General features: G+C 39.4%; 1 protein-coding gene across 5 annotated transcripts in view; it reads left to right on the top strand.

Moving 5' to 3' along the window:
- Nucleotides 1-17,084, top strand: part of PTPRM (protein tyrosine phosphatase receptor type M) — a 782,304-nt gene that overhangs the window by 490,424 nt on the left and 274,796 nt on the right. For all 5 annotated transcript variants that reach the window (XM_039255239.1, XM_039255236.1, XM_039255237.1 and 2 more), the window contains exons 10-11: nucleotides 1,046-1,247; nucleotides 4,233-4,335. In XM_039255239.1, coding sequence (XP_039111170.1) covers nucleotides 1,046-1,247; nucleotides 4,233-4,335 — 305 coding nt within the window. The remainder of the gene's footprint in view (nucleotides 1-1,045; nucleotides 1,248-4,232; nucleotides 4,336-17,084) is intronic.

The raw sequence follows: 17,084 nt of genomic DNA, 5'->3' as shown, positions 1-17,084 counted from the left end.
AATTTAAAACTTTTGAATATGCCACATTTAAAAATTATGTCATTACAACCAGTAGAAGGTAGTAATCACCACTAAAATGCATTTTCGTGAATAGGTGATGAACTACTTATAGTGAAATTCTTTTAAAAATCATTTGAAAGGGCACATTTAAAGACACCTATGTTATATTTATTTCCACGCATTCCAGACTCATCCAATGTGCTTTGAACACTTGGTATGTGGCAAAGCTATGAAAGCTTCTAGAATGGCACTGCCTGAAGTGGCAGCTCCTGGTCGCGCATGGTGATGTAAATGTAAATTTTAGTTCATTAGAATTAAATGAATCAAATTTTCAGGTCCTCAGTCTCACTAGCTGAGCCACATTTCAAGCAACCTGCGACTGGTGGCTACTGTTCTAAATAGTACAGAGGAGAACATGCCTATCATGACAGAAAGTTCTCTTGAACAGGGTTGCTGTAAAGAAAAGAAGTAAATATGACCCGTCATGAGCACCACAGTCATACCATCAAGAGTACTAAATCCTAAATACTGACACGTGTTTAGGATTTATTTTGAGAGCAGACATCTTTGCCCACATTGATGAACACATTTAAAAGTGGCCTTGTTTCCAGCAGACAATAATCCTATTCAGTGCTAAGTCAAACTGGCCACTGGCTGAGAGATGAGGCCTTCTCCTTGTAAGGTCCTTATCCGTTTGAGCTAGTTGTACATTTTGTGATGCTGTTTTAAGCCAACTGTAATGTAGTTTTCCAAAGTGACATTTTGAAAGCAAACAACTTCAAGGTATTAGCTTAAACCCGAGCTCATCCTTTATGTTCTAATCTACTGGCTTTCAGTCCCTCTGTCTATAAAAGTAATCACTCATAACAGTTTTGGCTGAATTCCTGCACCCCTTCACTGGATCCAGGATTTGAAGAGTCTAAGTGAGTAGAGGAGCTTATCATAAAGCATCTGACAGTGCATACATCACAAGCGTTTATTGGATAAAGATGTGATCCCCGTCCTTCTGCTGCAGATATGTTATCACATTCTTATTCTCTTGCAGATCACCTACAAAGCAGTCAGTTCCTTTGACCCAGAAATAGACTTATCCAATCAAAGTGGAAGAGTTTCAAAACTGGGAAATGAAACCCATTTTCTATTCTTTGGACTGTATCCGGGGACCACGTACTCCTTTACTATCCGAGCTAGCACAGCTAAGGGATTTGGACCTCCAGCAACAAATCAGTTTACCACCAAAATATCAGGTATTATATATACATTCATGAGTTATGTCTTTTCTCAGAAGTTGCAGTTTTTTGTACTTTTTTCATTCCCATTGTCAAGGACACAAAGCTCACACCTACTTATGTGTTGTATGCAGGTTAACACTTTAGTACATAAGAAAACCAGATTCCTGGAATTGAAGGAATACTACAAATTCTTATAATTTGGGAGCTTAAGATCCTCCTGCATTAGGAAGTAGCCATATTTTTATCAGTTTGCATCAGAGGATGTGAGCATGGGTGAAGGTTCTAGTCTTTATGCTCCTGCTCCCTTCACACTACAAGTTACAAGAGCAGCAGCAGTGTTTGAAAGAGCTCTGCAATGAGCTGTGAATGACTGAGTGCTCAGCAGAAAGACAGCATTGTATGGAGTCTGCTTCCAGAAGGATCAGCCTTCCTTGGGACCTTCACCTTTAGTAGCTGCACATCCTTTGCAGCGACAGAGGGGTGACACCTGACACAGCCTCCAGCTTTTTGCTGGTAGAGACTCAGTCACACCATCCAACCAAAGACAAAATTTGAGAAGAATTTCTGGGCATGTGCAACTGTGCAGAAAATGTCTTTGAGCTTCAGTCTAGAGGAAATGGAGTTGCCATCTGTTGTGGGATTTGTAACAGCAATGAACACAATTCATGGACGTTCCTTTTTTCCATTGTTTTCCCCTTTGGGTATGAGTGGGGGAAATATTTGAGTTTTGGCTTTGCCTGTTTTGGTTGGGGGTAGATGAGCAGGAGGGGGGTGAGGGAAGTAACTTTTTTAGTCAGTCAGTGTTAGCTACATATTTAGCCTAATTTTAATATCTACTGTCCCTTATTTCTAGTTCTTGGAAAGTTTTTTGCTTAGAATCTGAGACGGAGAATTGCTCACAGCTAGAGTACTCTAACCATTATTAGGTTTGGACATTTGGTTTCAAGTAGTGATAACTTACGGTGAAATTTTTGATCATGTAAGATTTTATTTCTAAGCACAAACCTGACTTGAAGTTTAATATATGTTGATATTTCATAGAAAGCATTAGATGATAACAATATGGGGAGTTAGAAGAAGAGGAAGCCCTTGGGAGGTTAGGAAATGGCATAGTTTGTAGAGCTGAGTGAGTAGAGGGACCACTAGATTTGCAATCAGAAAATATGGCTCCTGGTTGTAATTTCCCATGTACTCTTCTCTGATCTTGATCAAGTGCATTGATACCTGGATGTAATTAAGACGATATCATCTGCTACTTGAATTTATGATGGAGATTAAGACAGGAATGTGTGTCAGAATGTGTATCTCCAAGCCCCCCACCCTTTTTGGTAATTTTCCCCTATTTGAAACTATATTTCAAAGATTACTATCTTTTTTTAAATGTTAATTTTTGAGAGAGAGAGACAAGAGTGTGAGCAGATGAAGGGCAGAGAGAGAGGGAGACACAGAATCCAAAGCAGGCTCCAGACTCTGAGCTGTCAGCACAGGGCTCCTGATGCAGGGCTTGAACCCAAAAACTGTGAGATCGTGACCTGAGCTGAAGTTGGACGCTTAACTGACTGAGCCACCCAGGTGCCCCTTAAAGATTATTATCTTTAAGAGGATGTTCTTTTAGAAAAAATAATTCATTTTATACTACTTTTGTTATGTAAAAATTCTGGTTGATATGAGTCTGACCACTGTTAGCCCAGCAAGTTTATACAGTTCTACCCAGAAACAAAGACAGTTGACATTTTAGTTAGCCTGCACAGACTCATCAAGAATAACTGTTTTATTTTTTATAGTTCAAAGAAAATTACAGTTTATGGGCCCCAATTTTCTACTTTCATGGACCTCAAATAGAGAACTATTCTCTATACAAAATGTAATTCTGTATTATGAATCGGAGTTAATTTTTAATAGAATTGGTGTTAATTTTTAATGCTGAGAAAATCCAATAAATGGAAATGAGATATAACCCATGTCTTTTACATAAAAGCTTTTTATATGTAAGAGATTTTTAAAACTATATTTGTAAAAAAAAAAAATTGATCTCTAGTGTTCTCATCAGGTACCTCGCACCTGTGGGTCTTAAAAGGACTGTGTGCCCTCCCACATCACAGCCTTCATGAAATGATTTCTCTTGTCCATGGCGATGACAAAATTACTGAAGAGCTCTGTCGTTATCTTCTCATAATAAGACCGAACAATCTAGAAAACAAAGAATGGACTTGGAAATAGGAGTCACACAGAGTGGAAAAAAAGAACTAACATTTGTAGAATTTTATTTGCCTGGCTGTCTTTATTATCTCTTTGAATTCCCATAATAACCATAGAGGGCAATTTCTCCTCTTTTGAAAGAAGAGTAAACTGAAGTTCCAGAGATAATTGATGTCCCTACGCTCTTATGCTGATTAAAGCAAAACAACAAAAAGTCAAACCCAAGCCTTTCTTACTTCAGTTCCCTTATCTTTTCCATCTGCCTGCTCTCCCTGAGAGCCCACTAGTGGTCACTAATTTCAATAAGCCTCTCTGGCTCCCATAGTCCCCTGTAGATGCCTAGATCTCTGGCACACAGAAAGTCTACCATCTTGACTTAGATAGGCGAGCTATAACATTCAGTCTTATGATCCTAGTGATTATTTCTTAAATATGCATTTAAAGTAATTTTTAAAGAAAAACATTCCTACCAATAAGTACACAAATTCTAAGTGCATAGCCCGCTGACTACATCCATTTAGCAAGAATGCAAATCAAGACATAATGTTACTAACACTGCCGAGCCCCCTCATACTCTCTCCCAACTTAAACTCAAGATCAAAGAAGTCAACATATATTGGTCCTAGCAATGTTTCCCGATATTCTGTGTAGGGCATATATGTAAAGGCTGCCTGTAGTCGGTTCATAGCTGCAATGTAAGTGTACTGTGTTCATAATGTTCGTTGCAAATGGAACTAGGAAGGAAACCAAAAAGATCAACCAGAAATAATGAGTCTTCTGTCTCACACATTCTTCCCCCAGCACCCTCTATGCCGGCTTATGAACTGGAGACCCCACTGAATCAAACGGACAATACAGTGACAGTCATGCTGAAACCCGCACACAGCCGGGGCGCACCTGTCAGGTACTGAGCCGAGGAGGGGTGGACTGGCCCTAGAGAGATAGAAACTAAAATCAAACTGATTGATTTCTTGAATGTGTTTTCTGGGGATTTGCTACAAACATCAGTCAGCACGTAAACCCAATATCTTTATTAGCTCTAATTAGATCCGAGAGTGAGAGTGCTTTGAAGTGGGGTGATCAAGTATTGTGTATGGAGTTTGATTCTGATGCAAGGGCATTGTTCTTTGAAGACAAGGAACAAAAGCCATAGTCTGTAGAGAGGTGGCTCTACTTCTAAAATGTAATCGCTTGGGGCGCCTGGGTGGCTCAGTCAGTTAAGCGTCTAACTCCAGCTCAGGTCATGATCTCACAGTTTGTGAGTTCGAGCCCGGTGTCGGGCTCTCTGCTGACAGCTTGGAGCCTGGAGCCTGCTTTGGATTATTTGTCTCCCTCACTCTCTGCCCCTCCCCGACTCTCATTCTGTCTGTCTGTCTGTCTGTCTTTCTCTCTCTCAAAAGTAATTAAACAATAAAAAATTTAAAAAAGAAAAAATAAATAAAAAGTAATTGCTTGCTGCAATTTAGTTACCTGAGGGCAGATGACGTTTTCGTCTTAAGCTGTATTCCGTAAATGGACCTTTGTGGGTTTTTTGCTTGTTTGTTTGTTTACTTGGGAGTTTACGTCACTTAACTTTTGGTAAATTGGCTAATTTCTCCATTGAATAAGTGGTATATATTTATTTTTTTAAAAGAAACAGATGATTGGAAAGAGCATTGTGAAGTCTTTATTTGAACATATTTAAGTTTATTACCAACGTGTAGGCCCCATTTCTCATTCCATGATGATTTATACAGCTGAGAAATTACCAAGTGTAACTTTTACAGTGAATGAATAAAATAAATTTATTCTGCCTAGGAAGGAGCAAAGAAATGCCTGAATAACTCTTGAGTATGAACTTGTCATAAGCTCATTAATCTATATAAAAGAAATTTCTACTTGTTTCAGAGGGATTTAGATATTCTGTACTATCAGAATAGATTCCCTTTAGAATAACCTATTATTTTGAATCACGTACTTCAAGGAAACATTTACATTCCCATTTAAGGCTATCTACGGCTTGTTTGCCATATTCCTTTTGAAGAGTTTTACTCCATTAACCTTTTGAAACCTGGCTCTTTTTGATCATGTTTTCACTACAATATCATAGGACAATCAGTTGGGCTTCTTTCTACCTGATAAGATATGTACTAGTTTCAGTTCACAGAGTTAGGAGTAAAAACAGAAGAGCATTAGTTGATGGCAAAGTCAGATTAGGGTAGGATCAAAGAGATTTTCATTTGAGAAATCTACATAATTTTAGTCTATTCTATTGTTGAGTTACTCAACATAGTAGTAGTTCATGTAAGGGATTTAGGACTACCATTCCTAAGTACAGTTTGTGAGAACACTGTGAAATAAGTGAATGTTCTATTCTGATTATAAGATATTATTATTGCTAGAAAAGTGTAGCCACCAACATTTCCTTGGCCCTTTGGGTTGACTTGTGTGTGGCATTGATGTGTTGCTCAATTCTAAATGACCCAAGCCACACACTCATTAGATGGTTGACCAAGATCCAGGTGTACCTATGGCCGTGAGTCAGACTTGATTTCACTCCAGAAAGCTAAAATATTATTAAATGACAAATTAATGCTCTGGCCATGGCCTTGAGAGCATCATTTTCTTGTGACCAATTTAACAGTTGCCCAGACTCAGCAATGTGGGCTTTTAGGACAGGGGTCAGTGTTCTCCTCCAGAAGCATCATGATAAAATAAGAGGGTAGAGGCCACTCACTTTTAATGCCTCCACATGGAAGTAATCTGAAATCCTAACCACTTCTCCAAAACAGTCAGTTATTCCCTATTCTGCTTTATTCTCACATAAATTCCTTTCCATTTTCTGTTCTTCTTGCCTCTTTCCTTCAAACCCCTTTCAGTCAGATTTTCATCCACATCTCTGTGGAGATCTTTCTATGTCAGAGTTTTCAAATAATATTCCTTTGGGCAGTCTACATCAGCCCCCTCCCCAATTCTCCTTTCCTTATTTTTTAGGAAGTGTTTCTTGCAGTCCAAACTACTATTCATATTTTCTATCATATGCTTTGTTGTTTTCTTTTATATCTTTCTGGTTCTTTTTGGAGACTCGGGAGCTTTAACTAGTTAGTTAATTGGAGATATCCTTAGGCAGTTTATTCTTATGTTATAAAAATGCACATTCAAATACTTGTTCGAGTATCCAAAATATATAGCTTTACCACAGTTTTGTATCATTTCATGAGGGCCAGTCTCTGACTGGGCTAAGATTTCGGTTTATGTTAGCATACCTTCCTCCACAGCTGTCTTGATGCTCTGTTTTCAAGCTCTAAACATTCCTTGAATTTGCCAGGATCACTTTTCATTCTGTCTCTATTATGCCTTCTTCCACAATGTTAGCATCTTGAAATTAACAAATCTCCTATCTATGTAGATTCAAAATCAGTGCTTATGGGAAACTATTAAGTAAGCATTACAGGCAAACCCCCTACAGATACCACCTTAAGTGGAAGGGTGCTTATCTTCAATGGGTAAATTTTGTTGGCATAAATTTGAGAAGGGAAATTATCTCGACCTCACCTGTCAAAAAGTTGTTTGTTTTGTTTTGTTCTGTTGCAGAGAAGTGAATATTCTCTCCAAAGGATTTGGTATTATAGTACAACATAATCGGACTGATTATCCATTGAGTCGATGTAAGACCAATATATCTAGAAAGACTAGTTTGGAAAAAATGTCCATAATACTCTCATACTAAATGGGGTATATGAAAATTTTCAATTTCATTTAATGTTTAGAAAAATAAGAACTCTGATTAGGGAATCACAGGGACCTAAAATATAAAGCCATAATGTAGATTAAAACATTTGGACACATCTGGAAATTTGCAAAATGCACATGTAATCAAACTGCAATACAAGAAAGCTTTTCCCAAATGATAAGATAAATACTAGAAGAAGGAGGGAAATGAAAGTGAACATCTGTTTGCTTTCCTGGATTTTGCACAGTATTATGTGCTCAAAAATACTGTCATTGTGCCATTTCCAAAACCAGCCCTTTCAATTGATTGGATTTTTCTTTAATCCATAATCGTTGGTGTTAAAAATTCAGTCCTACTTCATTTAGGCACTTCACTAAGGAAGATGGTTCTGCATTAATTCCACTATAAGCCCCCATTTTGCTTAATGCAGATTCTTAAAATTGCACTAAACTCTCAATGTAAACGATTGTAGTCTTTTTATTGATCAACACATCAGCTCTGTCACATAAAATTATTTCAGTCCTGAGCTAGCCAAGAAGAACAGAAATTCCATCATTCCAGCTAGTAAACTAGCACCTAGGACAGAATTCTAATGTCTGTTCATGGATTCCATTTTTTTTTCTTTAAGAAGACAAGGAAAAGCTTAATTTTCTTTGACTCACTTAGAACCACCTCATTTCTCTCTCTTCTCCTCTCCACTGTTCATTACATGCAGACACAAGCCTACAGAGAAAATCCTTGTAATTTGCCAGTAAAATAGCAGCTCTAAATAAAGAATGAGTTTTACACAAACTATGTGCTCTTCTTGCACTTAACAGAAATGCTCTCTGTGATTTTACTCTTGTGATATATGTATGCTATGTGCAATAGCCCTCATTAATGATGTTTTATGTGTTCTAATGGTCTACAACATGAGACTCCATCACATGGTTGAGCCCTAGGTGATGGTATTTTCAAATGACTCTCATTTTTGTTCTTTAGGCATTGTTTCTTCAATTTATTCATAAATGTTTGGGAGCTATATGTCTTCTTAATTAAAACTCAGCGCTTAAATGTGTTAATTAAACATTCTGATATTCATTTCAGTAAAATGTTAGAAAATTACCATTTTAAGTACTCATTCTTTGATTCATTCATTCAAAAGAAACTACCAAATGGGGAAAACATCTATTACAGTTGTTTGTCCATGGGGATGGGAAGGGGGGGCAGTCATCATAGCAACAACCAAAACATTAAAACTGATGGCCTTAAACCTGCGAATATGCTTTTAATTGATGGCAGCCACCTTGTTCTTCTAACAAAGCTAACAAAATAGTCCTAATTATTTTAATGCTGTACTTTTATTGTCATGGGTAACTTCTTATACTATGGTGGTCTTCGCAATGAACGCTTCCTCGACAGTTATATTGAAAAGGCAATCTGTGAAGAGTTCCCCTTACTGAGAATCAGGGCCACAATCTTAAAGCAAATAGAAACTTCAACTGCATTATCAATGGGGAAGAGATGAGGGCACAAGGAAGAAATGGAAGAAGCATTTTGTCTTATTTTTTTAAAGCATGGGTCCTGGCAAGTAAGATTTCAAATGAGACAGGAAATGTTTTCTGCTCGTAGAAGACACACATAAATGTTTTATTCATCCACAATACTTTTGATTTTTTGAAAAAAGACCTATACCATATAAAAACTTCAGCTTCATATATCAATTGAGAATTTATTTATTTTCATATAATATAGCCAGATTTTTATTAACTAGATTTCACCTTGAATTCATTACCGTGGTACACTTTACCAATATGTGGCATTTCCATTGAACTCCTGTCATTTTTCCCTGGTGCTGCTTTGCCTTAAATAGTTAGCCAGGAGAATGTGTACAGATCTTAATGCTTCATTGTTAACTTCTAGTTTTGCTTACCTAAACTACTCATCAAATATTCTTTTGTAACAAATCAGACAGATAATTAAAAATGCATTAAAGAATGCTGTTTTCTCATAACTGGGCTCTTTGTCCTTTGAAAACTCTGTGCTATGTTCTTAGAACAAGGTGAAGAATGGGTTTTCATTCCATTGAGGATAGTCAGTAAAGTGATTGTGTTTTAAGAAAATTTGTTACACTTCCTAGAAATGTCTGATTTGATCCTGGAGCTATATGGAAAATGAGATTTATTCTTCTTTGTGGCCATCAGCTTGCACTCATGTTCCCAGCTGGTTGTCACCCAGAAGTTTTTGTTAAAGGGATTCAGCAAGAGAGTGTCAGGAAGTCTGTGAAAACTGCCACCTCAGATGGACGGAGAAACGAGTCTTTTGATAATAAAAGCAAGGAGAGATCATTATGACTAATGAATGATAGGCGATAATTGTGCATTTTGTTTGAAGAAGTTTCCTATATTAGAAGGCACCTGGGTGGCTTAGTCACTTAAGTGTCGGACCCTTGATTCCAGCTCAGGTCATAATCACATGGTTCGTGAATTTGAGCCGCATTCAGGCTCCATGCTGACAGCACAGATCCTGCTTGGGATTCTCTCTTTCCCTCTCTGCCGCTCCCCAGCTCTCATGCTCTCTCTCTCTTTCTCTCTCTCAAAATAAATAAATAAACTTTTTAAAAGTTTTCTATATTAGAAATTATACTTGTTGGCATACAATTAGTTATGGTTTAAAAAGTTTTATATTTGGATGTATGGACCAAATACCAATTTAAAAAAAAAAAAAGGCTTTTTTTAAGGCAGCAATAACCCGTTTGATTGTGTACCATCAACAAGTCCAAGGAGAGACATGTTTCCTCTATGAGCACCACCTGCTTGGACATCCCATTCTCTTTTGCTTCATGCATGGAGCCTTTGAGCAAATCAATGTGATGATATTGTCCAGTGTCTGTCATGCATGTATGTCATGGGAAGGTATTTGCAGGGGAGGTTAAGTGAATGTCAGAGGATAAATAATGGGTAAGACAGACGAATTCCAAAAGGTCAGGGAGGACTGAGCAAGTTGGCCTCATCTGGGAATGCGAAGGGTGTTAAAGTTACATGGGGCATGAGGGGGTAAGGAGTCACAGGGAGATCAGGGCTAGATTGGGCATGCTTATGCTCCATGCCCAGGAGTAGAGATGTAGCCTTCAGGCAGTGAGTGGCAAGGGGAAAAAAATGTAAGGAAGATCAGCCCTGGGGTGGGGGATGGATTAGCCAGGGGAGGAACCTAGGAGGGCTTCCTAGCAAGTACAGCTGGTGGGTGCACAGAGCCCTACCACGGTTCCTTTTACTGGGCCCAGTTAAGACATAGCTAACCTTTAGACATGAAGGGAGGGGGTCTGGTAAGTGCCACATGCCAGTATTTATTAGAGTCAAGACTTAAAGGAATCAAAAACATTTAGTCCTTTTTACAGGAAAACACGTATTAACTAACCAAAGCACGTGGTGATATGAACTGTTTAGAGTATTGTTAAAGAGGACACTAGAACACTAGAAATTAAGAGCCAGTCTTGGCAATGTCTATCTAGTACTTTATTGAACATTACTAATTGTATGACTATTTTTAAATAGAAGTTTTCATATGCAGTGGAAATATGGCATTAATTGTCCTATCTTGCTGAGAAGCTTCTGGATCTTTCTCTTTTGGCCTCTCTCTGACTTCCTTTTACTGCATCACCCCAAGCCCTTTGCCCAGAGCCTGTGCTAGTTGCTTTTATGATGATTATTATTTGTACTGGGTTGTGGCTCCATTGTCTGCTGAATAGACACAGTAGTGTCATTGCCTACTGAAAGCCAGAGTGCAAAGCCTTCTCTGAGCACCAGTATACTTAGTGGATGGCTGCGGCTAGTTCTTGGCTGGGGCCAGGAAAGACCCAAGTGTTTGATTGTATTAGATCTTGTTTCTGCTATGCCCAAAGGAATCCTTGCTTATCTCTCAAAAGATAGGTGCCTGGGATCGGAAATACAGATTACATGAAAGCCTTTGAATATCACATAGACTGGAGGCCAAAGGCTATTCAAGACTGTCTCCCTAAAGGTGACAGCAGATAGTTCTGCACCTTCCCTGACCCAGACTGACCAGCCACCCAGAAACCGTCCATCAGGGTGACAGAGGTAGGCATACAGATTGATCTCATTTTCCCCTGAGCATAGAGAAAGGTACATGCTGCTTCTTTCCCCCATCTGTCTGCTCCATCTAAATGTTGTGAAATCATTGACAGGTAGTCTTGATTGTATACCCAGAGCACCAAAAGGTTGTAAAGGCCTTGAACTGAACACTGCTTCCCCTTAGTTATGAATCACAAAGCCACCGTGCCATTTGATCTCAGGAGCTGCTGGGTTTTCCTAATCACAGTTATTGATTCCAGGGAATCTAAGGGATGAATTTCTAGAGGTGTTCCGAGCTTAGACTGATGATAGCCTTGGGGAGCGAGGAACTTAGAAACTTTGACAAAGACTAATTGATTTGACTATAGATGCCTCACTTTTACTTTTTTAAAGTGCTAAAATCACATACAGTTGAGAGAGAAGATCCCAGGTTTTCGAAGAGGCTTGATCAAGGCATGTATGGGGCAGAGAGAGAAGCCCAACCGAGAGTGCTGCTTACAGCCACTCGCTTTCAGAGCTGAGGAGCGACCCAGAGATGATCTGAACACTTACCTCACGTGACAGCACTTCTTAATCCTATTTCGGGGACATAGCCCTATAAGGAATGATGTTTTATATCTCCTCTTAGTGGAACATTTTATCAACCAGCACTTACAAGTACCTTCACTATAATTATTTATGGTGAGAACACCAAAGCACACGAAAATTCTGATATGCCTTCTGTTTCACCAAAAGTGATTTTGTTAAGTGTATTATTATATGATGCTTGACGATCATCTGTATTTGGTTTTCAGCTGCTTAATTAATACTCAGTTCCTCAATCTGTTTGGTAGCACAATGATAGGGAGCAGTGTGAGTTTTCCCATGTCACCACATCCCTTTTGTGTTAGTTATTCTCTGTTACTCCACTTTCTCTGCTTTGCCCTGAAAGTGTTTTCCTGACCAGTGTCAATTCGAGTGTCTTCTGCTCAGAGTTCTCCGCGATTACCGGTATTGAGTTAAAATTCTTACCAGATCTAACCTTGCAAGTGTTATAGGAAATTTCATGGTTGACATTTGGCTATTATTATTTGTTCATTCTTCATTCTTTTACCAAATATCTACTGATCAAGACGGATAAAAAAGTCCAGAATACTCAAGGAGCATCCAGCAGAGGACGAAATCCCAATAAGCAATCAGGATATGCTCTTTAGGCTGAAACGCAAAAGAGAAGTCAGAGGTGGCCAGTGAAGGGTAGACGCTGGTATAGGTCCACCCAGAAGAAGAACATCCTTTAGAAAAGTGTAGAACATGAGAAAGTAAAGAGATGTAAACAGTGGTCATCTTAGTAAATACAATTAAAGGCACACATATAGAAGAATGAGGTTTGACCAGCACTCAGGAGTATTAATTAGATTTATGCATTTAATGCTGAAAGTGAACATTTTCCTAGGCTCATCATTATGTAAAATAGATGTAAATGTAATAGAAAATGCAAAATGATCACAAAATGATTTTCATAATTTAGTTCCTGAATATCACTCAGTACCTCAAACCTAATTAAGTGTGCAATAAATGTTTATTGAATTGAACCTCATCTTCTTCTTGTGAGCAAAAGTAATTATCACTGAAACTTTTGTAGATAAGAAGCCAAAGGACTGAAATCTCCTTTTAACTGGTTGGATGTATCAGGAAGGAGAAGGATTTTAATATTTTCATCCCTAAATAAAAGGTTAACTACCACGTCCCATCCATATACCATAGAAGCATGAAAGAATATCCTACCTTTACCCTTGAATCAATTTGTTATTTTTTTTAACTAGAAGAGAAATTCAGAAAAGCTACTTTCAAATAAGCCATTACTCCAAATTCACGTTCCATCAGGAAGATCCCTAAGATCTTGCACGACTGTACTGACTCCTTTGGACATTATTCTGCTTCTCAGTTCTCAAGGTCACTGACACCCGCCTCTTTCCTTCACTCTCTACCGTCGCAGCACTGCCTCAGCTCATACGTTTGCCTTTCTTGGTTCTCCAGTTCCCACCGCACATCATGGCTGCCGGGGTCTTTGGCTCTCCAGCTACAGAATCCATCAGGGTTTCGCCACTGCCCTCAGGATAGTTCCAGACTTTGTTTCATGTGGAAGGGGTCTATCATTCAGGCCCTTCCTGGGTCAGCCTCCCTTCAGGCCATCCTCTGGCTGAAAAGATGTAAATATACACTCCGCACTGAGAATATGCCAGGTAGCATTTGATGTATTTTCAGCATAGAATCTTTTCTTCTTCCCTCCTCTGTCTGTCTGCCACCCTCAACACACGCAAATCATGGGACTGTAGGATTTTTAATGGGACAGTGATAATGGTTGCATTTGCACATTTGGCCACAGAGGAAGGAAAACTGACCCATGAGGCTTCCTGGAAGAAAGTTAACAGGTCCTCCGGGTGGGTGTGTCAGAGGTGTGGCCCGCACTAAACTCAGGGGTTATTGGGTGGAAGGAGGCTGGCAGGTGCCTCCATGGTACACTCTTGAGTTTTCTCCAAATAACTGAGGTTCTAGAGTGAGTGGAATCTGATATTTCTAAATGTAAATCATTCATAGGACTTCATCTAATTAAAAGAACACTCAGAGGCGCCTGGGTGGCTCAGCTGATTAAGCATCCAGCCTCAGCTCAGGTCATGATCTCACCGTTCATGGTTCGAGCCCCGCATCGGGCTCTCTGTGGACAGCTCAGAGCCTGGAGCCTGCTTCATATTCTGTGTGTGTGTCTCTCTCTCTGCCCCTCCCCTGCTCATGCTCTTTGTTTCTCACAAATAAATAAACATTATTTTTTTTTAATTAAACAACACTCACCATGGACCAGAAGCCTTGGGTTTGTGACATTGGGCCATCCTGTGAACTTTCGAGTTCTGACATTGTAGTCCATCACAGGCTCTGCCTGTCTCACAGCATTGTCATGAAGACTGATACAGGCAACAGTTCTCTGTAAGCTTAAGTGCTCAAAAGGGTAGAACTATGGGAAACCAGGGTGGCTGAGTCGGTTAAGCGCCTGACTTCAGCTCAGGTCATGACCTCTTGGTTCATGAGTCCAGGCCCCACATGGGGCTGTCTGCTGGCAGTGTGGAGCCCACTTCAGATCCTATTTCCCTCTCTCTCTCCCCCTCCCCTATTAGTGTGTGTGTGCTTGCTTTTTCTCTCTCTGAGAAATAACATTAACAAAAATTTTTTTAAGGGGTAGAGCTATAATATCAGTATTTGCCTAACAAAGCATGTTGACTGGCTTGCTGTGTAGTCTTGATTCCTTTATTCCCTGCTTTTGGTAATAAAACTTCAAATGTATGTACATATGTATGTATGTATTTGCTTATATTTTAGAGAGCATGCGCACAAGTTGGGGAGAGGGGCAGAGAGACAGAAAGAATCTTAAGGAGGCTCCGTGCTCAGCTCAGAGCCCAGTGTGGGGCTCGATTCCACGACCTTGGGATCGTGACATGAGTTGAAATTAACAGTCGGACACTCAACTGACTGAGGCACCCAGGCACCCCATAAACTTTAAATTTCTAATCATCACTTCCTTTTAACTTTTTTGTCCATATACTGTGATTGTCACTTAAGTAAGATCTATGTACTAAAGGTAACTCATATTTTCACAGTAATTTTATGGAAGCTGTAAGAGCTGAGTGTGTGGTATTAATATTATATATTCATTCTGTAAAAACATCAAGGTTTCAGAAGACCTTTTGTTCCCTCAACCACTATTGGTTAGAGTGGTTACAGATAATAGCTCTTTTCCTGGGAAGGAAGGTGCAAAGGTATTCAGAATCATAAACAGTGCCACCAACCACAGTGTGCAGTTTGATGGCCCCGGCTTTAAATCCTGGTGTTTGTTTGAGCTGTAACTTTGGACATGTTGATATAACTTTTTTGAGTCTCATTCTCCTCATCAATTAGATGTGAGTAATAATCTACCTCAGAAGACATCTGAGAGAATTAATGACAGTCAGCCAAGCACTCAGGATGGTATCAACACAGATGTTATCTGCTCAAGATAGGAAAGCTTCATTTATTTATTATTGATGTTATTCTGGCGTCTAATGATGGCAATAACAATAACGAGATGATGTGGTGACCCCTTTTCTTCTGCCTACATCTTGGGAAGTTTTCCAGGTCCTACTATAATATTCCTGAATCTCAGTTATGATCTGAGCAGTATGTCATACCAGAATAATAATTATGATAATAAAAAGTGAATAATCACTGAGACTTGGAATGCATAGCTATAATGCACCAGGCCAATGCCTGGTCCTTCATGAAATGATTTCTAACTGTCAAGAGCAGACTTCTCGCAGACTCTAGCAGCCACATGCACAGGAGGAACGAGGTCTAAGGAGGTGAACAGCCAGCGCTCTCCTGCGCAGCACCGCGTGACCAGGGAAGCCATGTGAACCTCAGGCACCCGCCTCCTCCTGGGAGTCCTGCGTCTCCCCTCCTCAGCCCTCAGACATCTTCTCTGCAGATTCTCTCTGGACCCAGACTGGTTACACCTTCCTTCACAGACATGACCACTCCACAAATTAATACCCTCTCTTCATTGTCTCTTCCAGCATTAAGAAAACATATGAGTTACACCTTTAATTTTAGGTTGTGATCATCAGAATCTTTGGGATTTATCCCTGTTACTTAATTCTTAGAAGTTAGGAGGGCTTTTCTTTTTTTATTGTTTTCTTCTTCTTTTTTTTCTTTCTTTCTTTTTTGGAGAAGCCCACCTCCATTAGAGTTTACTCAGTGTTTAACAGTACAGCTTCGAACACCTGAAGGACATGGATTAAACAAATTTGCTTTAGGGTTTTGGACATTGTAATCAAATTAATGAGTCTTTTTTTTGTTGATGCGTATGTCCTTTTTCATTTCACCATTCTTAATAGTCTTCAGAGAATCAAGAAAAAAGATACCATTTCTTTTGAAATGCTTATTAGTGGCTTTTTAGTTGTTCCCTTTTATTTATTGAAGAAATGAGAGCTGCAGGACCATCATAAACCCTCTGGGCTAAATGTTCTTTTGCCAGTGTTTGAACCTTTTGAAAAGCTCTTTTTGGTGCTAAAATTGTTTTAGGAAAAGAGTTCTAAGTATTCGACTTCCAACCTAACTTTTTTTCTTTCTTTGTCAGGATACATGTAGTCTCAAAGACCAAAATGTCATTCATTGGTAAAATTTCAATTTTATATCACCATATTGGCTTGGGTTTTTTTCTTTATTACTTATTATAGCTGAGTTGCAACAGTGTGTGTTAACAAAAGGTGCTAAGTCTCTTATTACCACCACCACCACCATGCTTCCCCCCCTGATTTCAGGTGAATTTCATTGTATTAAAAAATAATACTCTAGATTCCTTTACCGCCAGGAAACAAAGACCGTTTTTATTACTATTGCTTCCAGGATGACAATGTCAGTCATCTCTTTGAAAATTCATTTTGGGAACTGAGTTTGTTCTCCAAGAACCCTTGAAAAGAAGCTTTAAAAATGGCAGGGGAAGATAATAATAATAGAGTAGATGAATTTGAGCATTTATATAATGAAACTTAATTTAACTTTCCCTCAAACTCCATTTCAAACTTGCTTTTGTGCAAGAAAATACAGTGCACAGCTTTCCTTCCCCTATTTTTCAAACGTTCTTCCCTTCAACAGTAATCTCCTCTGAAAGATTCTATGTATTAGATCAGAGCTCCAGCCTTATTACCAGGGCCCGGAGGGCAGGTGCACTGGGGAGCATCAGCAACACACGCCCCCCCCCCCCTCCCCTGCTCAGCTAGGCCTTCTGCAGAGAGAGAGGCAGCCTGTGGACAGGGACGGCTGGAGGTGGCCATCCCCCCGCCCTCCCCCCCAAAGCACAGCAAC

The sequence above is a fragment of the Hyaena hyaena genome, unplaced genomic scaffold, assembly GCF_003009895.1.
Source record: "Hyaena hyaena isolate Hyena2069 unplaced genomic scaffold, ASM300989v1 scaffold_515, whole genome shotgun sequence".
NCBI lineage: Eukaryota > Metazoa > Chordata > Mammalia > Carnivora > Hyaenidae > Hyaena > Hyaena hyaena.
The sequence above is the reverse complement of the archived record's forward strand: the minus strand, read 5'-3'. Positions and strand labels throughout refer to the sequence as shown.